This window comes from Myxocyprinus asiaticus, chromosome 24 (assembly GCF_019703515.2).
Source record: "Myxocyprinus asiaticus isolate MX2 ecotype Aquarium Trade chromosome 24, UBuf_Myxa_2, whole genome shotgun sequence".
Lineage (NCBI taxonomy): Eukaryota > Metazoa > Chordata > Actinopteri > Cypriniformes > Catostomidae > Myxocyprinus > Myxocyprinus asiaticus.
The window spans coordinates 37,960,636-37,987,626 of NC_059367.1; the positions used below are offsets into that span (position 1 = coordinate 37,960,636).

Here is a 26,991-nt window from a genome sequence, read left to right on the forward strand (position 1 = left end):
TTTTCTCCACTGCCATTTCAACATTAACAGACTGGGTGATTACATGAGAGAAGACACATATCAGTAAGTTGTAATGTATGTTTCAACATAGCCTCTGATTTTCATTCGTGTATTTTTTTCGTGTTATAAGTTGAAGAGTGAGAGAGCGCGTTTTTGCCCTGCTCCGTTTAAATGTCCAGCTAAGTCTGTCACCCGCAACATTAAAGAACATGATTACAACATTTATTGTTTGATTCTAGTGATAAAAGTGACATAATTTGAAAGCTGAGATTAAGATTGTGTTTCTGAAAAATCTACATCTGTTGGATATATTGCTGTAACTGGCACTGTCCTGTGCTTTCACTCTGCATTGTGTGTGTGCAAATATTAATGAGACCAGACGCCAGTCCTTTTGTATTCCAACAAACTTCAATTTATTTGGCCGATGGGGGTTTCGATTTTCTACAAGGTCTGATGACATCATCATAGGATTATTGTATCGCACATCGCATATCGCATGTCACATTTTTCCTCCATGTCGTGCAGCTCTACTTACTAGATTTGTAGATTCGTAAAATGTACATAAATATTTGAAGTTAATTTTAGGTTTTAATTATTTTTTTAAAATGTCAAGGAAAAACCTTACTTGTTCCTCTTATGGCAATAAGATGCATTCCGAGAACATTTACTGAACCTCTTTGTTAGCAAACACATAAACACATGTCTATTAACACAAATATCAACATAAGTTTGCTTCAGACTAGCATTATCTCTTTTGGCAGATGAGAATGGAAAAAGATGATGCAGGCCAACTCCTGGGTTTCAAGTTAAAGAACTCATTAGCCAGACCGTTTCCATCCATCGTGTTGCACTGGCAAACCAAATCGGAGATCTTGAGCTTGGCCTTTGCCAGTGGGAGAGCCATTTTGGTGGGTGTCCATGAATGGCGTCAATGTCATCGTCCCACACAGAGGAGTGCAAATAGGACATGACTATGAGCTGCAGTAAAATGTCCCTTTTATGACAGTCATTCTCACACACAGCCAGCATTAGTAGCCATAATTAATCCTGATAGGGGAGAAATTCATGGAAGGAGATATGTTCTGTGGTGATACATGCAGTGCCTGTGAAAGCTTGTGTTAGCGTTAGCAGTGCTGATGGGCTAACAGCAGAGGTGTCAGAATCCGTTTGGGAGACTTTCAGTGCATTCTGAGGACAGCCCAACAATCTGCTACAAGATTCAAAAGAATTAAACGAGTCGTCGTCTTTTCCCTCAAGGAAACAAGATGTGTTAGCCCTGTTTTAGTATTGCTGGGTGTGTGAAATGATCATAAACATTTGGACTAAGATTATGTGATGTGTTTCTTGAATCTTTTAAGGGGTCATATTATGAGAAATCAATTTTCTTTGATCTTTTGAAATAGGAGGCATTCTTTGCGCTTTGAAAACATGCTGTATTGTAACTTTCAGAACTCAAAAATTCCTCCCTGGTCCAAAAAGACCATTTAATGAAAATAAATTGAAAAAAATGTTCGTTCTAAAATCTGGGCTTTTGTGACCCAGTGGTTCTCAACCTTTTGGACTCCTTGGCCTCATTGTCGTGGGCCTACGTTTAACTAAGATTATTTTAATAAATTATTTTAAATAGTTTTAAGTCAACTTGGTGTCTTGTGATGCGTTTTTAACAGCTGAAAAATGTTTTAACTTGACAAAAGAAATTTTTGATGCTGAAAACACAGCGATACTCGACACAATGGTCAAAGATGTCCATCTAGCACATTTACATAGGAAAACGAATGAAAAACAGCAAGGACAGACACACAAACGTGTTCGGTGTGAACAGCCTCGTATTCAAATGATAGCACCAGTTGAAGTTTCTCAAAGTTACGTCTCAAAAAAATTATTGTAGGTAAATAACCACTTTCTCCAGCAGAGTGGTCTTCAATATCCTGCTACTTTATTGAGTGAGAAACCGCTGCAAATGATTCAGTAAGATAGCAGTCCGAATGAATTGCAAATAATTTTTGCTAACCGTTTGGCTAATTCACTGAAAAGAATCTGCTCAAAAGAACGATTCATTCGTGAATCAGCTATCACTAGTTCTGATTCTACACAGCTGACAGAAAAACGGGAAACGTGTCGAGATTGCAGACATTGTCTGTCAGAGAAATGTGTGTCAGAAGTCGAGGCGCTCATTGTATATTCTTTTTTGAAGGGACTCGACTGATTTTGAGGAAAGTACGATTCCACACTTGTTTGAGTCTGAATCAAAACCGAGTCCAAATGCTCCCAAGTCCATGAGTCGAGACCGAATCCAAGACCAAATTATAGAAATAATTTTATTAAAAAATATAAAATAATTATAAATAAGTGATATACACTCACTGAGCAGTACACCTACTTATTCATGCGATTATCTAATCCGCCAATTGTGTGGCAGCAGTTCAATGCATAAAATCATGCAGATACAGGACAGGAGCTTCAGTTAATGTTCACATTTGCTCACCCTCATGTTTTCACTTTTGGGTGAATGATCCCGTTAATTAACTGTCTTGAAATTTGCCAGTGTAGCACTTATAATGTAAATGCACATCTTCTTCAGACTTTAGTCTTACTTTATCCCACCCATTATCACAAACAAAATAGTGTTGCCTTGGAAACCACATACTGTATAGCTGCCTGAAGTCAAACTAAAATCCAATTTCCAATATGTGTTTATATTTAGAATATTCATCTCAAAGGGGGCTGTGTATCAGATGCCTTTTTTTACCTTGCTTAATTGTCTTCAGGCATTTTTCGCCTTGAAATCGCATCATTCTTCGTAATGTGTGACTTTCTTAGAGTGGCAGAGAAATGGGCAGCCTTTTGAATGCATCTTTTAAACAGTGATGTGTGTGAGCGGGTGTTTGTGCTCGTATGTCAGTCAGAGTGTTCCATGTGTGTTTGGGTGTAAGCGTATGCGTGATTTGTGTCTATGATTTTGTGTGTGTGTTGTGTGTGTCTGCAGATACTTGGCACTGTCAGTGTGCTGAATGTTTGGCAGTATTCAGGATTAGCATGATTATCTAGGAGTCTCTGTTCTCTTACATATATTATCTGCCTGTGCCGATCAGTGTGCTTACCCAACCAGCCGCGTCTCCATCTCGCAGAAAAAAAACACTCCATCTGTGCCATTTGCTTTTTTGTTACACACTTCATAATGCCAGATTTTTTGCGACATGCTTTTCATACAGTTATATTTCAAGCAAATCACAGTTACTTCATACAAGTACTTAAGATTTGTTTTTATTATTATTTTATTTTATAATGCAGTCTAATATGTGTGATGTTTAGGTTTACCTACAATCCAAAAAAACTAGAAAATTATCAATAATTAATATAATTAATCATTAATTTTAATAGCACAAAACCAATCAATAACACAATAAATACTAAATAATTTGATTATGCCAATAAAAACCATAAGCATATTATGATTATAATTATTATTGATTTAGTTTAAAATGCTAAATATCAAGCATTTTTGTAGCACGTTTCACTTACGCATGAATGACTGTGACGTAAAAAGTTGCAAAAACACATTCAAATATTAAGTTAATTTACCTGTGAACAGAGTTGTCACCTGTTGAACCAACAGTTGTCTGATAGCCCGCCACAAGGCATTTATTGGTAAACCCGAAATAAAGAACCAGTAACCACTTATAAAAGTGTGTATATTGTAAAAATATGGCCTACTGGTCAAACAGTCTCTAAAAATGTGCCCATAGCATTGTCTAGCGGTGTACAGCAAAGCCATTATCTGTATCTGTAGGATCTTATGATTTCTGCGTTACGGAAAACAGACGGAATCACAGATTCCAGTCATAAAAACAGAATTAACTATAGAACGTGGAATGTCATGGAAATTGTAAAATTTGGGATAAAATGAATGTATACATGCACAATTAATCAAATTAAAATCGTGATATGTCCTAGTGTGATAATTAAACCACAAAACGCTGAGATTTAATTAACAAATACCCTATGCGGTCTTATACACGGCTATACGGCTGAACTGCGAGCTTCAACAGTAAGTGAACGTGAGCTGCTTATACACTAACCTCATCATTAACATCACGTGTGCTTTGTATGTATAAATGACAACGAGTGGAGCACTTTATTCACTGTGAAGCGCAACACATGCAGAGTATATATTCATAATTAAATCAAAGCCTTTTGTGGTTTAATAAGTACATTAGCCCATAGAGTGAACTGCTTTTCCAGAGTGGAGAAGTCTGGTGTAGTCGTATAAAGCATCCGGTTCTCCTCCAAAACCAAGTATAGATTTATGTATATTTGTGGGTGTTTTCAAACCAGGATGGGCGTTTCTAAACGATCCAATAAATGTAGGGAATCTCAATGTAGTAATCAGTGGCCGTTTCCAAACATGATGGGCATTTCTAATATATCCAATGAAAGTAGGGAATCTCAATGATTTGAAAACGCCCACTGATTGGGAAAAGCCCATTTTTGTTCTGCAGAGACACAAGTCTTGCCAAAACATCAAAATAAAAGTCCTTTTTAATTAGATGGCTGAAATGGAAAAAATGCAACAGAAATATATTTCTTCTGTATAGTAAAATGTAATATTTAATGTAGTAGTAATGATAATGATAATAATATATCAATGATTATTGCATTATATCTAAGCAATATCTTAGATATAAAAAGATTGATTTTCTGCTTTCATTGATACTGTGATGCTCTACTGGGCAGCAATGTATTTGACAAAATAAATAAATAAATAAAACCTCAATCTCAAATGTTGTGTTTTGGATTGTGCTGTGAGGATCAGTATAGAAGCTCTTCATTTAATAAAAATAATGCAATGATATGTTGAAAAGTAATTGTTCTGTTTTCATTTGATTAAAATGCTATAAATTCATTTGATTAGACTGTTTATTTATTTATTTTTTTGTAATAATGTAATAAAATTTTAAAACTCGGAATTCAGAGAAAATAAAATGGAAAACACAGAATTTTGGGAAAAAATAAAACTGATTTCATAGGGCCCTATATCTGTATCTGTTGCAATGATAAAATAATCTGTATCTTTATCTGTTTTCAGATATAACTGAATGAGGGCAGAACCTACACCGGAAGTGCATCAAAACTAATTGAAAGCCCATTTTTAAATGCAACTCCTCTATTTATTGTTTATATATAGCAAATATGCCTTGTATAATTCATAAAATTATTTCTTCTTTTATTTTTATTATTTATTATTATTATTACTATTGCTACTATATTATTGTTTATTCTTTTTTCCACACAGAACAGACCATCGTACACTCTGAAGCGCACATAGACTATGTAGGCTATTAAATTCATTTAATCAAAGCCTTTTTTGGTTTAATTATCACATATGACTATATCAAGATTTTGATGTTATTTTGATTTATTGTGCAGCCCTGAAGAATCATAAAATAAGTCTAATGACGCACTCTTTAGGAAATCAAGTGACCAAATAAAAAGCACATTAAAATCATTTATTTTATAACAACAGCAAAATCATTGTGATGATATCCCAGCCCTACACAACAACCCATGCTTGTTCTTTGCTGGTGACTTCCGTTCGCTTTGTTTTAGAAAGAAATCACTTCACTACTCCCTCACCTCACACACTGCCTGCTCACCTGCTTGAGGAGCGAATGAGCATATTGCATATTCTCATATATCTTGCTAAAAAAAAATCGAAGTGTGTAGAATATAGTATCTTAGGTAATGATACTCTTGACAAGCTCAGATTTCTGAGACGTGCACGATAAACAGAGACTGCAATGTGGCCATCTGATTTAAACCTGAGATCGTACGTGCACATTTTCATTCATAAAGTTTATACTTAAAGGGATAGTTCACCCAAAAATGACATTTCTCTCATTTACTCACCCTCATGCCATCCCAAATGTGTATGACTTTCTTTCTTCTGCAGAACACAAATGGAGATTTTTAGAAGCTCTGTAGGTCCATACAATGCAAGTGAATGGTGACCAAAATTTTGAAGCCCCAAAAGCACATAAAGGTTGCATAAAAGTAATCCAGAGGTTAAATCCATGTCTTCAGAATCGATGTAATAAGTGTGGGAAACAGATCAATATTTAAGTCCTTTTTTACTATCGGTCTCCACTGTCACATTCTTTTGTTTTTGGCAATTCGTGTTCTTAGTGCATACCGCCATTTACTGGGCAGGGAGGAGAATTTATAGTAAAAAAGGACTTAAATATTTATCTGTTTCTCACCCACACCTGTCATATCACTTCTGAAGAAATAGATCAATCTACTGTAATATGTATGATTTACCACTGTTAGTGCTCTTATGACCAGTCTTATCTTATTTCACTACTTACCACTTTATCTGTTACTTCAGTATTACTAAAGATAATTCATGCACACTGGAGTATGCATTCACTGAGTGACACATTTGTGCTGGTAGCATTAAGTAAAAAAAAAAAAAAAAAGCAATCTGTAACTTGTGCTTTCTAAATGAATAATTTAAATCTCATAATTGTAAAGTAACCGACAGAACTGCTATCATGTAATTGTTAACTTTTTTCAGAGCCTGAAATTGACTTTTCTTGGTAAAGATTTCCATACATTTTAAAATTTTGCCAGACTGAAATCTAATTAGGGTTCTATCAAAGCATACTTAATCGAGGCAAGATTTAACGTGACTCGTAAAAAGTTATAAAACGATAAACTGGCTATGCATAATGAATTCTAGTTCTAACTGTATTCATAAAATACATTCATATTATGATCATGATGATCGTAAATTACATTTCTGACAAGAAAAGTGCAGAAATATGGAAGGTTTAAGCTATCTTACATTGAATGGCCAAGAAAATACAGTCAAATTTATTTAAACAATGTTTAATTATTTCAAGCGGCATTCCTTTGTGATAATTTATGATCCACAGGTAGAAAAGGCTTTTTTGAAGTAAAAAAAGTAATAATAATAATATGCCACATTTGTAGAAGTATTTGGACACTCAAAAATGAAATATCAAACCAAGTAGCATCTGCAAACAAATGATTACCTTTTCTTCGAACGAACTCATCTTTAATTAACTACAGTATTATTGCCATTGATTTTAACCAACTAGTCTCTATAGGTCATATTTAGTGTAAGTCTGTTCCACTCAAGTTCACACAGGTATCTCAGCAGAGTAACTACAGGTTCATCATATTAACTATAGACCTGATCTAATGTTTGACAGAAAAGAAATCAGTGTCCAAATACTTTTATCTTCCTTTTTAACAGGATGTCTTTTGTTCTATTATTTAAAAGCTAACAAGCTTGTTTTTGCAAAATGTTTTGCTTAAAAAGAGTGCTTTTGCTTTCTCTTTAAATCAAAATGTATTTTCTTTAAAATGAGTGCCATTGGGTTTGATATTTTGTTATCTAATGTGATTACAATATATTTAGTTATATAATGCGATTACATCTATATGTTAAGTGTGGCTTAAGTACCCAAATACTTTTTGAGACCAATATATTGTATTTAAATAGGTCAATATAATTGAATGATACAACAGCATGACATGTACACTGATGAGCCAAAACTTTATAACCACTCACAGATGAAGTGAACAACGTTGATCATCTCCTAACAAGGCAACATGTCTGGGTAGGTTAGAGTAAGCGATCAATCAGTTCTCATAGTCAACGTGTTGAATGCAGGAGAGATGGGCAGGAGTAAAGACCTGAGCAACTTTGACAAGGGCCAAATTGATAGGGCCATATGACTGGGTCAGAGCATCTCTGAAACGACAAGACTTGTGGGGTGCTCCCGTTCAGCAGTGGTGAGTACCTACCGACAGGTATTGGGCGCCCAAGGCTCATCAATGCTCGAATGCAACGAAGGCTATCCCATCAGGTCAATAAATCGTAGAAAATGTCTTGGTGCCGAATACCACAGGACACCTTCAGGGGTCTTGTAGAGTCCATGCCTCGATGGGTCGGTGCTAATTTGGCAGCACTCAGAGGACAAACAGCATATTAGGTCATAATATTTTGGCTCATCGGTGTATATGTAGTCCCGTCTTGCTTTAATATTAGGCTAACAGGCATAAAGTAGCAAAAAAGCCTTGTTGGAACACTGAACGCTAATACTGTCCTTGCATTTATATTCCATTGAATAAAAACAATTGTGGAAAAAAAAAATCAATTTGAAATGGTTTAGTTTTTGTAAACGCACCTCTTCTGATATACAGTATGTAGAAGTACTAGTTTTGGATCACAAATAGAGTAAACAAGCTTTGCTAGAAAACCGGCAGAGGCCACAATTGAGCTCATAGGCCCCTGCCAAGCACTGAAATCATGATCAGATCACTTGGGTACATTGAGACAATCAGCATAAAGGTGTTAATGTACTTTTTAAACAAAAGCACAATATTTCACATTGCTCTGTGATTTTTATCGCTCTTGAATCTGTTATTTCATTTTCTTATCGTAGTCCAGATGGTGTCTTCTCTACTGGACCCATTTGAGAACTGTGTTAATAATAAATTGGCTTTCATTTTCTTCAAGTGTCTCAGTTTGCTGTTCTTAACAGTAGAAAATGTGTGCATGTGTGTGGGGGGGGGCTACAGAATGGGATAAATATAGTTGTCTTTGGGCTGGAGGGTGAAGTTAGCCCTTGGGAAAGGCAGAGAATCTTAAAGCAGTGAGAGTGAAAGGGAGACATAGACAGAGAGAGAGAGAGAGAGTATGCATATGTGTGGTATGCAAGAATTTCTTCAAGGCTCAAGAGGTGAGTATCACAATGTGTTTTTTAAAGCAGTGGTTCTTGACTGGTTTTGCCTCAGGGCCCAAATTTTACATTGGACAGCATGTGGCAAACCAACATTGTGGTCTACACAAGCCATGTATATCCATCTTGTAAGTGAACCCATAATTAATGTAATCTGGGTCATACATTTTTACCTTGCGTAATTTTGCTCATGGCTTTTCAACCACTGAATTAGCTTCTGCTAAGTGATAAGTAAACAGTGTTTGGTAGTAATGGAGTATTACCATGTAATCTGGATTGTGTAATAAGATTACAAAAAAATCAAGTACTTGTTATTAGATTACATTAAGTGTAATCAGATTACATGTTTTTTATGGATTACATGATTACATATTGATTGCATTATCAGCCTTGACTTACTAATGTGTAATGAAAGTGCAAATTGGTACTCTTTGATTTTGAATAATTAGAAATTGGATAACTATTGGTACTCAAAGTGTTTTCTCCTCTATTTTAAAAGTTGATAGGCCAATTTATTTTACTATCCAAACTAGGCATGATTATTTGTTTAGTTGCATTTTCTTTTAGAGATGGTCCATATTGTTTTTACCGGTATTTACACTTTTCTACTTAATTGGTAATTTGTTCTTTAAAATCAGGTGCACTGACAAGCACTGTTGCTTGGTGGGTCTCCCAACAACACCATTACACCACTGTTCATTCAACAGGAAACAACCATGCTTGCACGAAAGTGACTTATTTAATGTATAATTGGAACAATTTCAATTGTAATAATGTGTATATTAGATATGTAAATTGTGTTGTGTAAATCTGATGTTTATTATAAATTGGTATATATATCATCACTGTCATGACTGCTATGTTGCTTGGAACTGCACCCAAGATTTTCACCCACTGTTGCACTTGTGTATATAGTTTTGACAATAAAAGTGATTTGATTAGATTTGAAATTCATTCTGCAACAGCCATTCTTTCTCAAGAGGGAAATGCATAGTATTCAAGGCATAAGATAAAGCCCAAAAGCAACATGAAAATAAATTAGCGACCCATTTATATGTCCAAACAACTAGTATTAATGTTGTTGTTGTTGTTAAAATAAGAATAATGCATATTGTTACCATTATTATAGTCTAATAATGATTAGGCTATTTTTTATGTAAAAATAATTTCTGCATGGTGGTTATAGGATGCATAAAAATAATCAGTACCGTCGTAAACAAATTAATATGGTCATTTTTTTTTTATTTTATTGTTATTTGCATTTAGCATTTTTTTTACACGACCCACCAACTTAAACCGTATTAAGAGACTCATATTAAAAAGATTTTTAAGCTGATTGCATGTTAGAAATGTTGCTAAAAGTACTTATACAAAGCTGTAACTTTTCTGTAAGACATAAAAATTAAAAAAAAAACAGCTGAAATGGCATTACAATCATATAAGCTTTTAGCTTTTCATACTATTACTTACCAGTACTTGATACGATCCAGCCCATGGTTTCAGCTTAAAAATGCTTTTGTTTCTGCATTACTAACCGTTCACTGTGGCATCTCTAATGAAGATTGCTCTGTGTGACCACCCCTGCCCCTGCGATGCCATGTTAGTGTTAGTAAGAGATGAATAGCTGGAAGCCCAGTCTGTTAATAGCAGGGAATGAACACTTAGAACACCACAACGGTGCAGAACGTTAAAGAACCACACGCATGTCACCCACAGCCATTCAGTAATAACTGTAATCACTTTTCGACATGCTGCGTTTGCATCTCGAGAGCCTTTTTGCGCAAGATGATATGAAGTTCAGGTTACAGCAGTGGGTGGCGGCACGGTTGGAGCTCTGGTCATGAGAGCCTATGACCATTCACTCTCTCCCACACACACATAAAGCACTGACTGAGGTGCATGTGCACATTTGCATATGCAAAAACACAAGAGGACGTGGTGCGTGTAATCTCCAGCTCTCTCTTTATTATGTATGTTGTTTGTCCTCTTTAGTATAGTGGGCTGTGTCTCTGGGATTCAGTTCCCTAACAGTGAGTGCTGGTAACTGGAATCTTACTAGTGTTATACCCACAAGAAGCGAGCCATGAGAGATCACCATTGCCCCATTGACGATGGCTCCTAAAGGAATAGTTCATCCAAAAATGAAAATTAGCATCATGTACTCACCATCATGCCAATCTAAACCAGTATGAACTAGGGCTGGCAAAGTATTGAACATTCACTATATAATCGCTATGATTTTTCTACCAAGATTAAGTTAAGGAATATTGTGAATAACAAAATGAATAAAAGAATGGGGAAAAAATGTGATCACAGTAATTTCGACCGTGGCATGATTGTTGGTGCCAGACGGGCTGGTTTGAGTATTTCTGTAACTGCTGATCTCCTGGGATTTTCACACACAACAGTCTCTAGAATTTACTCAGAATGGTGGCAAAAACAAAAAACAACCAGTGAGCGGCAGCTCTGCGGACGGAAACACCTTGTTGATGAGAGAGGTCAACATAGAATGGCCAGACTGGTTCGAACTGACAAAGTCTTCAGTAGTGAACAGAATAGCATCTCAGAATGCACAACACGTTGAACATTGAGGTGGATGGGCTACAACAGCTGAAGACCATGTCGGGTTCCACTTCTGTCAGCCAAGAACAGAAAACTGAGGCTGAGGTACATAGATGGTAGGCCCACTGCAGCCTCAGCTTTCTGTGTTTATGTAAAATAATAGCCTAAACAAATTTAAAAACTTGTATGGTTGTAATAAATGTCTACTACATTCCTACTGATGTTGTATTTTAATATGAAACTATTCAATAACATTTCTGGAATAGTTTACCATGATACATTTTAATAGCCTAAGTGTGGTAATGTGTAGTTTAAAAAGCCTTGCGATTTATTTTGGTGCATACAACAGTGTGATCTTTGTCCACATCAGTGCTGTCTAGCCGTTTGAGAGGTTTGACTGCCTCCATAGCATGTTAAAGTGGAAAATTCTCAGTCAAATTCAAACATGTCACACAAGTTTTGTGGCGCTTCAGACATAGCACAGAGCGGATGACTTGTGCTTGTTACTGGGATGGACCGCATGACATGTACGTGAAAACAGGCTTCAATCACCAAGGACAGACGTGTTTCAGATGAGAAACCTATTTAGTGCTTATAAAGTGCTAAACGTGAAGAGAATATCATTGAATTTGATTCACTGTCCCGAAATTTTGCATGGGTGGCCGCCGCAAAAAAATTGAGGAAAAACATATTTTTATTAAACAAATGATTGTGCTCCCTTCTCTGTTGCTATCAGTTTGACGTGGATGCATGTGCACGCTCTCATTAAAGTTTAACGGAGACTCCCTTGTGATAAAGACAAAGGGGTAGATTCATTGCAAAAACCACATACGAATGTGGTCAAAAACACACGTGGTGTGTAAATGCTAATCCATCCTGTATGCAACCAGCAGCAGTGAAGCTCCACCCCTCACTTGTCAATCAACCGCTGCACTAAAACAAGAGTTTAAACTTTGCCGTTTATGAGTGGTTTAAAAGGAAATAACTGTCTGATCAGAAAATTGTTAAAAAAAAAATTATACATACACAATCACAAGAGCTTCATGGATCTTCTTTAGTGTGTCTGATATCAACACAGATAACAAGCATGAACACTTGAAGCTCCTTTAATACAGGTAACACACTAAAATAACAGATAATTCTGCTTGACATGTTGTGTTTGTGCTTAGATTCAATTTCAACCGCATCTGGGAGAAACAGTGCACAGTTTTTTTTTTTGCGCTTTTTGTCTTTACTTACTATGTTGCATTTTATTATCACGCAGTAATTCAATTAATGTGTCCTAAGGGTCAATGAAGTGATGCTCATTTTTATCCAGATCTATTAATTTAAAAGTGCATAAAAAAATGCAATTCACACAAACCCCTAACTTGAATTCTTCTCTTCTATGATGAGCATATTTTCAATTTATGAGTTTAAAGTTATTGATATTTTATCTGAGGCTTAAAGTAAAAAATGTCATGTGGTGTCCAGAGAAAGTAAAAAGAAGTCAAAGTCTCATTGCATAAAAGCTGAAATTCCTGAAAAAATAAATGTTGGCATGACTAGTGCAGAATAATATTCTGTTGTTATTTCTTTTAAAAAATAAGCATTGAAACAATTCTGTTTTAAAATATGATTAATATTTAAAAACACGTCCACCAAATCAAAGTGGTGGTGTAACAAACATGTAGGTAGCCCTTTTGTTGTTTATATTGACCATAAAACAGAGTGGACATATTTAGACCCTCAAGACTGAGCGTGAAGTTTTAAAAATCATCTGATATTTATTTTATTTATTTACTTTATTTTTCTCCCCTTTTCTCCCCAGTTTTGGCATGCTCAATTCCCAATGCGCTCTAAGTCCTCGTGGTGGTGTAGTGGCTCTGTCCGGGTGGCGGCGGACGAATCTCAGTTTCCTCCATCTTATCACGTGGCTTGTTGAGCGTGTTACCGCGGAGACGGTCTTCGCTATTCTCTGCGGCATCCACGCACAACTCGCCACGCGCCCCACCGAGAGCGAGAACCACATTATAGCGACCACGAGGAGGTTAACCCATGAGACTCTACCCTCCCTTGCAACTGGTCCAAATTGGTTGCTTAGGAGACCTGGCTGGAGTCACTCCGCACACCCTGGATTCGAACTTGCGACTCCAGGTGTGGTAGTTAGCGTCTTTACTCGCTGAGCTACCCAGGCCCCCCATCTGAGAAACCTTCTCGATATTTTTGAGTGAAAAAATCATTTTATATATATATATATATATAATAATATATTTGCGCCGTTGCCTGATCTGTGTAATTCCTTAAGTGATTCGGGCTTTAAACAAGCGCAGAAAGCGTCTGAAAAAAGGCGCTTTTACCGGCCGCAATTCATTCTTAGTCAGTTTCCCCCAAACAGATTTGTGAGATGGAAATACATGCCTGATTTTGAATTCATAACATTTTTACATTTATAAAACATTAAATAACATTAAAATGTAAGTTATGCGCTGGAGAGGAACAACTCTCAAGCGCATCAAAGAGCACAAGCACTCTGTCATTGCACCTGACACAACAACCGGTCCACATTGAACTGTATGCTTATGTATATTTTTTTAAAAGTGCTCCTGTGCGCTTGACAATTGGTCGTGGTTTTTTTTTTTTTTTTTTTTTTTTTTTTGCTTTAACTTGTCTCCACCATTTTTCAACTGAGTTTCATCATGCAAGCGCATTTTTCACTACTGTAAAGTCACTGACGGAGCTTCTCTGTGCACGTCAGACATATCCAGCTAATCGAAAATGAAATTCGTTGTTGATAATTTTATTGATTATAGATTATTATCGATTTTATTTATGAACAACATTTTTTAACATTATTTGGCACATATTTAACATTCCATTTTGGGTCTATGATGCCCAAATATGCTATCTAGTGAGGCAACTTGCTAGGTTTTTGTCTTTGTTGCTTGTTAGTGGTGTTTGCTAAAGCAGGCATAACTCTTAGTATTGCTCATACTTGGGTTAGAGATTTGAAAAAAAAAAAAAAATCTTAGGTATTACATTTTAGTAAACGATGATGCATAACTTGTAATGCACTGTTTGTGCTACAGTACAAAGAGTGCAAAGTTGTCCGCCCACTTTTTCTGTTGTCTCTGTTCCAGTAGTATTAGTTCAATTTTTTTGTTCCTTTTGAGATTTCAGAAAATCCTTCATATGAGTTCTAAGCCATGAACCAAACTAACAACATTGATTTTAAGGTACAAGACTACTAACTGTCTGTCAGTGAGGGCGTGAACTACAGTGCCATGCCATGCCATCAAATTAAAAACGATGGAATAATATAAAACAATTGATCTAAATGTGTTGATCATAAGTACAGAAACAATATATTTTAAATTTCATTGCAAAATACATTTGCGAAGTAGTTTGAGAATGCAGGGAGACTGTCTAGATTGCTCATGCATCATGGATGGTGTAGTTCTTCAACAGAAATTCCTCTTTTGAACGAGGTTTTTTTAAAATTAAGATGAAATAGGGGCCTGGGTAGCTCAGCAAGTAAAGACGCTGACTACCACCCCTGGAGTCGCTAGTTCGAATCCAGGGCATGCTTAGTGACTCCAGTCCGGTCTCCTAAGCAACCAAATTGGCCCAGTTGCTAGGGAGAGTAGAGTTCACATGGGTTAACCTTCTCGTGGTTGCTATAATGTGGTTCACTCTCAGTGGGGTGCGTGGTGAGTTGTGCGTGGATGCCGCGGAGAATAGCGTGAAGTCTCCACGCACGCTTTGTCTCCGCGGTAAAGCGCTCAACAAGCCACGTGATAAGATGCGTGGATTGATGTCTCAGATGCGGAGGCAACTGAGATTTGTCCTCTGCCACCCGGATTAAGGCAAGTCACTACACCACCATGAGGACTTAGAGCACATTGGGAATTGGGCATTCCAAATTGGGGAGAAAAGGGGAGAAAAAAAAACAAATTAAGATGAAATGACACGGACTAATGGTTTTGTGTAAGCCATCTACTAAAGATTAACAGATGATAAAATGGATGTGGAAAAAAAAATCCTTACTTTGAATGTGGGGCCTTTGACATACTGTATCGAAAGGCAAGAATTAGAGACTTGGGGGTGGGCTCTTTTACTTGGGCCAGTAAGCAACCAACTAGCAACTATAAAACACCATAATAACCACATAGCAACGACCTGGCATAATATCATGTTAAGCACCACTCATGTTCTTCAAACAATTTGAAAATCTAGTTTAATTTCTAAGTTATTTGTATTTCAGGGATAATTGCTCTTTCCTTTTGCGATCAGTATTCAACTTGCACTCTTTTTAACGGGCTCATTGATCAGCTAACCTTGCACTAAGCTACAGTCGATGAGCTATAAGCCATCTCTGTATCTTAATCACAACACAGATACCTGTTAATTACCCAACCAGTTCAAGTGTTTTCACTGCTTAAAGAGGGATTTGGGATTGATTGCGTAGCGTAAGCTGTGGGTCCCGAGTGTGTGTTTGTGTGTGTTCATTTACGTTATTTTGTGTGTGTCTACAGAAACGGAGGGAGGGATACAGCAGGATGGATATTTATAGGCTTCTAAATGGACAACAGGGCTTGGAATGGGGTCATGGATAAACCATGAACTTATAAACTCACAAAGGGGCCTTAGTTTCTTTGTACTTCCCTCCGCATTTTTCTCTTTCTCCTAGCTGTATTTCTGTTTTCTTGGCTCTTTACTACATCTTTTGTAACAGATCCTTTCTGTTATAACCCCATTCCCATGATGTGTTGTTTGTTTTGTGGTCCTATTGGCATGTTATGTAAACTTCACATAGATAAACCTTAAATGGATAGTTCACCCAAAAATGAAAATTCCTTTTTTACTATCAATCTCCACTTTCACTTACACATTCTTCTTCTTTTTTTTTTTTTTTTTTTTGTTTTTGTTTTTGGTGATTTGCATTCTTCATGCATATCACTAACTACTGGGCAGGGAGGAGAATTTATAGTAAAAAATAAAAAAAAAAAAAAAAAAAGGACTTAAATATTGCTCTGTTTCTCACCAACACATATCATATCACTTCTGAAGATAAAGATTTAACCACTGGAGTTGTGTGGATTTCTTCTATGCTGCCTTTATGTGATTTTCGGAGCTTCAAAATGTTGGTCCCCATTCACTTGCATTGTGAGGACTTACAGAGCTGAAATATTCTTCAAAAAACTCTTCATTTGTGGTCAGCAGAAGAAAGTAAGTCATACACATCTAGTATAGCATGAGGGTGAGTAAATTATGAGAGAATTTTCATTTTTGGGTGAACTTTCCCTTTAAAAAATGTTTGTAACCAATTCTTTTTTCCTTTTGGACTTTTTGCCCCTTTTTATTAAGACACTATCAGTTAGGTTTAGGGTTTAAGGTGGGAACGGGAAAACACAATGTCATTTGTTTGGGGGACCAATTAACCCGCTTTGAGTGCCACACAGTGGACATTTCACCTCTGAACTGCCACGATACATGTAATGAACCATGTAATCAATCAGTCAATTTTCATAATTTTCATGAGATCAGGGTGGCTAGGCCACAGCTTCAAAAATGATGTAACGGCTTATTAAATGTATTTAGATTCTTATTAGAAAGGTTGGTTTTCAGTTTCATTTTGTGAGGGAATAAACGTAGAATTCAGACGATATAACATCACAATCATGTTCTACAGGCGTGGTTTAGGTCAAACGGGGGGCAGTTTATGTGACTCACTTTGGAAAACTCAACACTGATAAAGTCAAGTTCAAGACAGACCAACTGTGTTGCACGTTGCTCTCTATTCACAATATCAATGTGTATCCACCTTTATTTTGCAACGCAGAAGTTAGCAAGCGGTTGCATTTCCGGAAGGTGTGAGAAAGTTCTGTTGTCATTAGCCGCAATGTTAAAAACTAGGAGAACAATACCAGCTTTTTGTGATGTGGGCTTATAAATGATCACATAACCGCAGGATGTACAGCAGAATAATTAGCTAATGTATGATCATTTTCTATTGTCGACTTTTATAGTAAAAAAGTAAGCAGATCATTCACTTGTTGCTGTGCATTGTATTAAAGAGATGATAAAATGACTGACAGTGTGATGAATCATTAGTTTCATGTCTCCATGTAAACCTCCATTCAAAAGTACCTGCATAACCTCCGATGATACCTTTATTTTTTCCGAAGGAGATATTTCTAAAGCCATGCTAAATGTGAGGTTTGCATGTCTATTTACTATACACCGCGGAGAATGTTCTCTGACATGAAATATTTTAGCATTTTAATATTTTGCCTAGATGAAGCAAAAAGCAGTTTTGGTGCAATGAAAGTGCATACTGAGCTCTCTCCTGGTTAAGTAAAGTTTGTGGGAGCCATGACAGATGGAGCTGAGGAGTGTCTGTTTCAGCACCTGATCACTCATTGATCATTGATCGTTTGTATGGTCTAGCAGTTGTCTGCCTGTGCATCAGTGTGCGATGAAATGTTGGCAACATGCATTAAACGGTAAAACAACAGTATATGCACTCTGAACCAATTCGTTTATGAAAATAATATTTATTGATAATAATATGATGACAAATATTGCCAGTCTGCAATATAAAGAAGTATAACTTTTTCATAAATTTTTGTATAACTGAAATAGCTGGAAATGGCTTACATTAGTCATACAGTCCACATTTAAAAGGGGAAATCATCACAATCACTTTTCATAACTATTTCTTTGAAACCCAGCCAACTTGAATTTTATATTATTGCAATATTAATAATGTTAAGACATTGTTATATAAATATATTATTGTATAATAATAATGATAATAATTATCATTATTGATTATTATTATTATTTAATATTAATTTATTTCTTTAATAATTCCTTAACTTACTATGCAGTCCCAGTAAACTCTCAAGCCTTTATTTCGGTGGAAGCTTTTATTTTGAAAACTGAAGGGGCGGAAGTTTATATTGTTTGAAGATGAGTTTACAACAGCCGTTTAATGCAGTGAAATGCTCTCATCTGCCTTGCTGTCAACAAAAACTCGCTCTCGTGGGGTTATTTTAAATGTGTTTAGTAAATTGCAGCTGCCAAACACAGAGGCATGTGAAATTACACACATACAATTAAAGTAAACCTGGTGCGCTTTAAATAATGCGCTCAGTGCACGTTAGCACACCTAACTGAACTCTGAGCACATCTCGTCACTTAGGGCACCAGACAGATAGAGTTTGTGTGTATGGAGCACAGAACCACTCTGAAACCACGTGTAATACAATGATCCTGTTTACATGCATTTAAGAAAGCACTACACATTACAGACAAAACAGCCGTGCACATAGATGCAGAACAGCAGGCAGCGTGTTGATATTTAATTAAATCACAGCTCTCACAGTTTGTAAATCGCACTGGGTCATATCGTGATTTCGATTTGATTTTGGTTAATCGTTCATCCCTAATCACAAGTAACTTATAGTTAGACTATAAATGCTTTTTTGATCCAGTGTAGCTTAGTTAGATACTAATGTGTACCGATAATCACATATGTTTTTCAGTGCCTATTGGAAGCAGATTGTTGAGTCTGAAAATGTAGAATGCACTTTTAATTGTAATTTTAGATCAAGATTGGGATCAGAATATGGCGCATGCAGAGATCGAACCTCATGTGCACTAAGCATTACAACAGAATAGTTGCATTACAGCGAAAGATCTCAGTACACATGCATACCATCAAGTGCTGATTGCCCGAGTGAGATTCTTTGAAAGCTTGTGTGTTCAGCGCACAACATGTCTTTGGGACCTGAGTTGAAAACTTTTGACCGGTAGTGTGTGTGTGTGTGTGTGTGTGTGTGTGTGTGTGATACATATATATATAATATATTCCTTTTTTTAATTTATTTTTTTTACTTAATACTTAACAATTTCAGCTCGGAAATTATGATTCTTTGAGTACACCTCAACCATACTCTGTCCCAGCTGGTGGGGGGAGACTGCAGCTCTTCACACCTTCCTGTCCTCTCTTTCCACTGCATTTGCTTCCTCCATCTGTCTAAATACACATTAATTATACACATACACATATATATTCTCTACCCCAGCGACAAACTCCCACATAATGCATGTGCTTTCTCCACATTTATTAGGGGAAAGACTGAAAATAGGTCTTAATGTCAGCAGTGTATTGATGTTACAATAATATGATTGTTGAGACTAAAGAATACGAGTTTGGATCTGTTTGCCATCATAAAAGTTTTGAAACGTTCTACTTTTAAACCATCCTAAGCACTTGTTTCTTTTGGTTTCTGTTGTAAGTGTATTACTATAAAGGTGTTTTACTTAATTTTTTACCAACTGGTTGACAAGTCCAAAAGTTTTTGACCACATATACTTTCATTATAGCTTATATTGCGTTACACCCGGAACATGCAGACATACTGATTTTTCATTTGGAATTTAGGAGTATGTTTAGTATACCTTGCTATGCCTGCCCTTCTCCATAATGGCTGTTAGGATTGAATTGCATTGCCAGCAACAGGTCTGAGGAAGGTATTTAATCTGTCCACAAGGGGGTCAGATCACTGAGATCCAGTCATGGTTTACCGTGACAGCCCGTGGAGGAGACAGCATTGTTCTGGGTGTTTGAATATTGCCTGGAGCCGCTATCACTTAAACATCATCCGATTATTAGGCTTATGGTTGTTTGAGCTTATTGCTTTGTGTCAGGTGAGCAGAGGATTTAGGCTTGGGAGACCAGAGAATATCAGGGATTTTTATTTTCATGCTTTAGTTGGTTAAACATAGGCCTGTCTGATTAGGGTTGATTACAAATTGTCTTCAGGCTGCAAAGGAAATATGAAATAAGAAAACTAAACTTTTATGAGATTGACAATTTAAGAAGGGCAAAAGCTAAAAGAACATTTTGGGCCTTGGTTTTAATGACTTGAAGAAATATTCCAGGCTCAATACAATTTGAGGTCAATCAACAACATTTGTGGCATAATGTTAATTAGAATTGTAATGATGCTGGTGAGTCGGGAGTTGTAGAACCCTAAGAGCAAAGTTAAATAAAAAAAATAATTCACAACAAAAGTACAACAAAGCAAGAAACTAGTAAATGCTCTCAAGATTAACACATTACAAAAACAAAGCTTGACCAGGAACATGGGCAAACACTGGGGTATATAGGCACACATAGACTAATAGGGTAATCGGAGGAACAAGGAGAGGGCAGGGACTATGGGGGATCAAGAGGTACCGGTGGATGAGCTAGAGACCAGGGCGGAGCTGGCGAGAAACCAGGAGATATCAGAGGATCCAGTGGACCACCAGGAAACATCCGAAGATCCAGTGGACCACCAGGAGACCACAGGGATCTGGCGGATGACCAGCAGACCACGGGGGCACCGGTGGCGACCCAGGTGGAGGCCATTGACCTGGGAACCAAAGAGGTGTGGGCAGATCTGGAGACCACTCTGGATCCGGCGCACCAGGGGAGTCAGAAGAGGGCAAGGTCAAGGTGGCTGGGGACTCTGGCGGGGTAAGGCGACTTGGGACTCTGGCATGGGTAGGGTGGCCGGGGACTTGGGCAAGGAAAAAGGGGACTCTGGCAAGGGCAAGGCAGCAGGGGAATCTGGCAGGGGCAAGGTAACAGGTGACTCGGGCAAGGGCAAGGCACTAGGGTACTTGGGCAAGGGCAAGGCACTAGGGGACTCTGGCGATTTCAAGGCTCTAGGGGACTTGGGCAAGGGCAAGGCACTAGGGGACTCTGGCGATTTCAAGGTTCTAGGGGACTCTGGTAATGTCAAGGCACTAAGTGACTCTGATGAGGGCAATGGCACAGAACCAGTAACCTATGGTACCACCAAAGCTAGGACCACTGGGACCACCAGAGCTCTGGCGAGGGAGCACTGGATGTCACCTGCAACAACTCCACAATAAAAGGGTACAGACATAGCCGCAGGGTGTAGTCCATGTATTGTAGCAGGGAATAATTCCACTTGCCATTTGGCAGACATGATTTAACTAGTTCGTTCAAGCCAAACCCTTAGGGCTAAGTCTCCCCAATCCAAAAGGTTTGCCAACTCACTGAACTGCTGTTTGTATGCGTCAGCAGAGTTTGCACCTTGGTAAAGATGAAAGATTTCCTCTGCTGGGTTCATGTTAATGGTCAAGCTTTCTGAAATGATGCTGGGGAGTCAGGAGTTGTAGAACCCACATGCAGAGTTCAGAAAGACAATAATCCACAACAAAATACAACGAAGCAAGACACCAGAACAAGAAACTATTAAATACAAGATAAACAAATTACAAAAACAAAGCTTGACTAGGATCATGGGCAAACACTGGGGTATATACACACAGACTAATTGGGTAATAGGACACAGCAAAAAACAATTAGGGAGGGAATCAGGTAGGAAAACAGAACAAGGACTAAGAACTAAACTTCAAAATAAGAGTCTTGACATAACTAAAGACCAAAAGACACATTAACACAAGACAGATGTTGTCCAAGACCCTGACAACCACAAAAAAATACAAATTTGACTCGTCCCTCCTTTAAAAAAAAAAAAAAAGCTAAAATCAATGTTATAGTGAGGCACTTACAGTGGAAATGAATGGAACAGTTTAAAGTCAGAAATGTGAAGCATATCATTTTATAAAAGCACTTGCTTGATTTGTCTGTTAAAACTGTAAATTGTTTGAGCTGTAAATTGTTTTTTAGCTGGATTGCAGGGTTTACGGCACTGTCATCATGGCAACAAAGTTGGATATCATTTTACACAGTGAAAGCTTAATTGTACTGAACCCAGAATATTTCTTTAATTTTATAATATTTTAAGCAATTAAAATTTCCGTTACTTGGTATCATAGAAACCCACACAAATACTTTTGTCTGAAGTATAAAATATATATATTTATTTATTTACTTATTTTTTGTAAATAAAAAAATAAAAAAGTCTTTATTTTAATGATGATTGCTATACTAATACAATTGCTCATACTTATGGTTAGGAATTTTAACAATTATTAGTAGTAAACTTCAGTGTGAAACTCTTCCCGCACCGTTTATGCTATAAACTGAGAGGGACTAATGCCTCAAATTAAATGGCTTGTTGAGGAGAGGTGTGCTATACTTTTGTAAATGATTGAGCTAATGATTTTATCCTGGCAGATGATAAATCGGGCAAGAAATAAAAAAATCCATAGACTTACATTTAAGGAGTGACCCGAGCCATATCTAGAGACCAGAATATAATAGAAACAGAACATCATTGTATTGTTCTTGTCATAATTTTTTCCCCTTTTCAAGAGATACTGTGCTGCATTATTTCACTATACAGTGTTTTAGTTTTGTCAGTCTTTTAGTCTAGATGTTGTGGGAAGGGGCTATTGTTGCATGGCAACAATCGTGATTGACAGTTCTGTTTGCTTGAGAGAGGCGTATAATAATTACGCTATCATATGGTCTGGCAGATTTTGGGCTCGCCACCAGAGATGACAAATGCGTTCACGCAATAATTCAATCTGCTCTCCCAGTTCTTCAACTTTAAGGGGACTTGTGGAGATGAGTAGTTGGAGCGATTAAGTTGGTCAGTCATTGTTAATGTGTAGCACACAAAATATGTGCCAGGTTGTATATAGAGAACTGTTTTTATAAAAACAAAAAAGAAAGAGTGAAAATAAGGAAAACAACAGCATGAAACTTGGTAAACAGATTGAAATGCAGTGAATGTGTGAGAACGAAAGGTGACTGATAGTATCAGTAACTAACTTAAGTTTTCTTCTGTACGTCACAGGGTTCTCAATGCCTTGATATAACTGAAGGAAAGCTAAACTAATTTGACAAGGACAAATGAAATACATTTTGAAGTGAATATTTATCTTATTCGTATACTGGAAATTAGCATTTTCTCAAGAAAATTTGAGTGTCCATGCAAAAGTCACCGCAACCATGCTAGGAGGTTCTGACTGGTTGATAGGGTGTTGCTAGGTGGTTGCAGGGGTGTTTCTTACTGGCCCAGGTCAAAAGAGCGCACCCAACAGGGTGGGTTACGTAGAGTTAGGGGTTTGTCAAATTCCCAAACCAAAGTATGATTGTGGTGCTTGCAGTCATTTGGCAGTCATTAATTACCTTTTAATATTAAAATCATTAGGTTAATTATCTTTCTTTCTTTCTCTTCTTTCTTTCTTTCTTTCTCATTCAGGAGAAGACATATACACTATTAATGGTGGACCCAGATGCTCCCAGTCGTGAGAAACCCTCTCGTGCCTACTGGAGACACTGGTTACTGGTTGACATTAAGGTATTTGAGATCATCCACAAACATCTTTGAAATGTAGATGCTGTCCCACCCCATTTTACAAACTTGTTACTTCCTTGATATCAGGCATTCATGGTTTTACCATTCTGACAGGAGTATTTTACTGATAACCTCTGTGGCCTTTTACCACCGCGATTCATAAACACATAATGAATGTTGAAGCCTTCTAATAAGATATGTTCAGTGTGAACATTACTAAGAACAAAGCCTTAAAATAAAGGTTGTTTGAAGCAGTGCTTTTGGCACGGACAATCCTGGACATAATGTGCAAAGCAAAAGGTGTCAGAAACACTTTGGTGGGCAAAACAATTCCTGGATTGTGTGGACCGTATCTGCACCTTCCATGTGCTTCACACTTGTGCTGCGTTTCCGATGAGTTACATAATTACTGAGTAAAAATATCATGTTAGTCATCAGCGCTCTGCTCCAGCGGGATCTAGAGGCACAGTCATCAGGCAGTGTATGGGGACGCAGTGTTTAAATAGAGACACACTTTATTTGCTCAATATTAAAAGTCAATATTCTTTCATCGTCTCTTAATCTCACTGGCTATTTTGTAGATGTGCCTCATTTTCTGTTCTTACTGTGGTCCTCATGATTCACAGAGGAAATCAGTAAGGATGGATAATACGATCCGATATCGCCAATACCTCAATACCGAAACCTCTATTACATGGAAAGTTCTAAGAATAACATTTATTATTATTGCCCAACACTGAGGGGATAAACTGCAAATTATCAGACTTTTTATCAATCATCATTTATCATTTAATAACTTCTGTTGTTTAAAGTTATTTCAAGAACCCATTAACATATAATGAATGGAATGTTTATCTTCCTTGCTATTTAGTAAAGTAAAATACTTAAATTCTTAAGTGTTAATATTTCAAGATCGATCCACCCAACTGAAGAACCCAGTATTCCCATAAAATGTGTTACTGGAAACTGTGAAATACAGTATATGGAAACTGACATGTCTCACAAGGTATACAAAATAAAGTTAGGAAAAATGAATTTCCTCTCATAGAAGTCAAGTTCAAGTTTTTTATTGTAAGTGTTTTTGACAATTGTGTGGGTGAATGGTTCTCCTGTGTAATGACTGCATGTCAATTCCCATTCTGTCGGAGCGAAGTGAGGGAACTAGAGACTGGAGGGAAAAGAGGTGTCAAGAGGCCCGGGTAGCCAAGAGACACCTGGGAGTATTATAAGATTTACATGAAATGAATAGTTCACCCGAAAATGAAAATTCTATCATCATTTACAACACTGAGAATGCAACGTGCTTGCTTTGTGAACACAATCGTCTGCATTCACGCACTCTCGTAGAGTATGTTACGGGCGTAAGGCACCACCAATGACATCATTGTATAGTTTATTTTAATGATTTATGATTGTCACCTTATAGTCACACTGTAGCCCTCCCTTTCCATTCTTACAGATCAGGCCACTTTGGTTTATTTTCATTCATTTAACTCTATAATTTCATTCTGGTTTTGTCAAAGGATATATATGAAGTAGCACTAAAGATGAACCTATCCCTACAAATGCAACAATCTGTAATTTCCTTCCTCTGCAAGTGTTTTAGTAACTCTTGATACAAATACATTGTCTAAAAGCAGCATGTTATCATACTCCCCAAGACTGATGCCATCTTCGGCATTAACGCAACCCTGCCCTCCTGCAATCCTCTCTCTCTCGCAGAGACAAGCCTCCTCCCAGTCTGGCCAGGCGACACATTGTGAATAAACAAATGTATTTCAGGTGTGCAGACAGACAACCTCTCAATACCCTGTCACTGTGTGGGTGGCGGCATGCCGCCTGTCTGCTCCCTGATTGGCTGTCTCATTGTGCTGTGTGTATGATGAGGAGCCATGGTTGGTCAGAGGTTTAATGAGGCTAGTGGGAGGTGAGTAATTGCCACGTTGACTTCCTCTAACCTCGCTGAAGTTATAATAACATCCCGTGTGAATGTGTGGAATTATCTGTCCTGGAATACTCCTGGGCTTCAGACTGAAGCAGGTGCCACACAAATGAACAATTCCCCTCTCACTCCAACACCTTATTTAGAGATTGACCCTGTAATTCCTTTTTTTAGAAATTAAATTATAACCCTGATTTGGCTTGTTACTCCCCCGTACAAGCAAACGTAATGTATTTTGTGTATTGCACGCAAACACAATAGGATAGCAAAACTTTTTTTTTCACTTTTCATTTTCATTGTCCTATCAAAACTCATGTTAGTGAACACATTTTACCTCAGTCTTTGTTTCCATGCTAACCTCTTGATGATAAAATGTAATCTATAAATGGAGATTCATAAAAAACAAATAAAAAAAAAAACTCAAATGAGATATTGTCTTATCATCTAACATTAACCTGCAATGCACTTATGTATTCATATTAACTTAAAATACTTTTTCCAACATTATTTTTTTTCTTCATTGGAATTCAAGTTCCAATGCTAATCCAAACCAGTTTTTTATTTTCTTCAATTAAACACGATAGATTTTAAAGTGACCATGAAATGCCCTTTTTTTTTTTTTTTTTTTTTTAAGTTTTATTATCTTCCCTGAGGTCCACTGATAATGTTATGCTTTTCCTGATATTTTTCAGTCATAATTTATTATTATATGATCATTTTCCACCCTGTCTCTGGCCCTCTGTCTGAAATGCTTGGTTTTGAACTAAGCATCTCCTTAAACCTTCAACATAAACGCCCACTGTTCTGATTGGCTAACATGGTGCAGCCCCTCGAATAGAGCCATATTTAAAACTCGATCGGAAGAGAATGAACAAGCTCCACAACATTATAAAACTAAATTTCAGGGGTTACACATAACGCACATCCAACACATTGAATCAGAATGTATTAAACTGTTCATCTCAATCACAAATGTTAACGCTCACACCGTCTACACCGGACCCGAGAGTAACGTTGTGTCAAAAGCAGTAGAATCCATTATAATCAATGATGCTGTCTACCATGGAAGTGTCCATTGCAGCGAGACCCGTTGCGCCGACAGTAAACAGATGTCCCGTTCAATTTTGTGCTGTATGTGTTGGTGCTTAGATGGTTTAGAAAAGTTTGTGTCTATGTGCCCTGTGTAGACAGCTTCAGGCTGATGCGTCACGTTGCATCATCAGACGCGCCAGTTGTAAACAGTATGTTAAAATACTATAATAAAATACTCATCATTAGTGAGTATTGGGTTGTGAAAGCTACAGTATATGCCCCCTATAAACACTGTATACTGCAATTTAAAAATGTAGCATACATACCATAATTGGCTGTTTGTCAGAAAGAATGAAAAATCTAGGTATCCTCCAACAATTTTATTTTTGACTGCCAAATTTAAAAATAC

The 26,991-nt window shown here is 37.1% G+C and overlaps 1 protein-coding gene across 1 annotated transcript in view; it reads left to right on the forward strand.

Moving 5' to 3' along the window:
- LOC127415489 (phosphatidylethanolamine-binding protein 4) overlaps window positions 1-26,991 on the forward strand; it is a 234,243-nt gene that overhangs the window by 70,963 nt on the left and 136,289 nt on the right. The window contains exon 4 of the mRNA XM_051654275.1: window positions 23,513-23,611. Coding sequence (XP_051510235.1) covers window positions 23,513-23,611 — 99 coding nt within the window. The remainder of the gene's footprint in view (window positions 1-23,512; window positions 23,612-26,991) is intronic.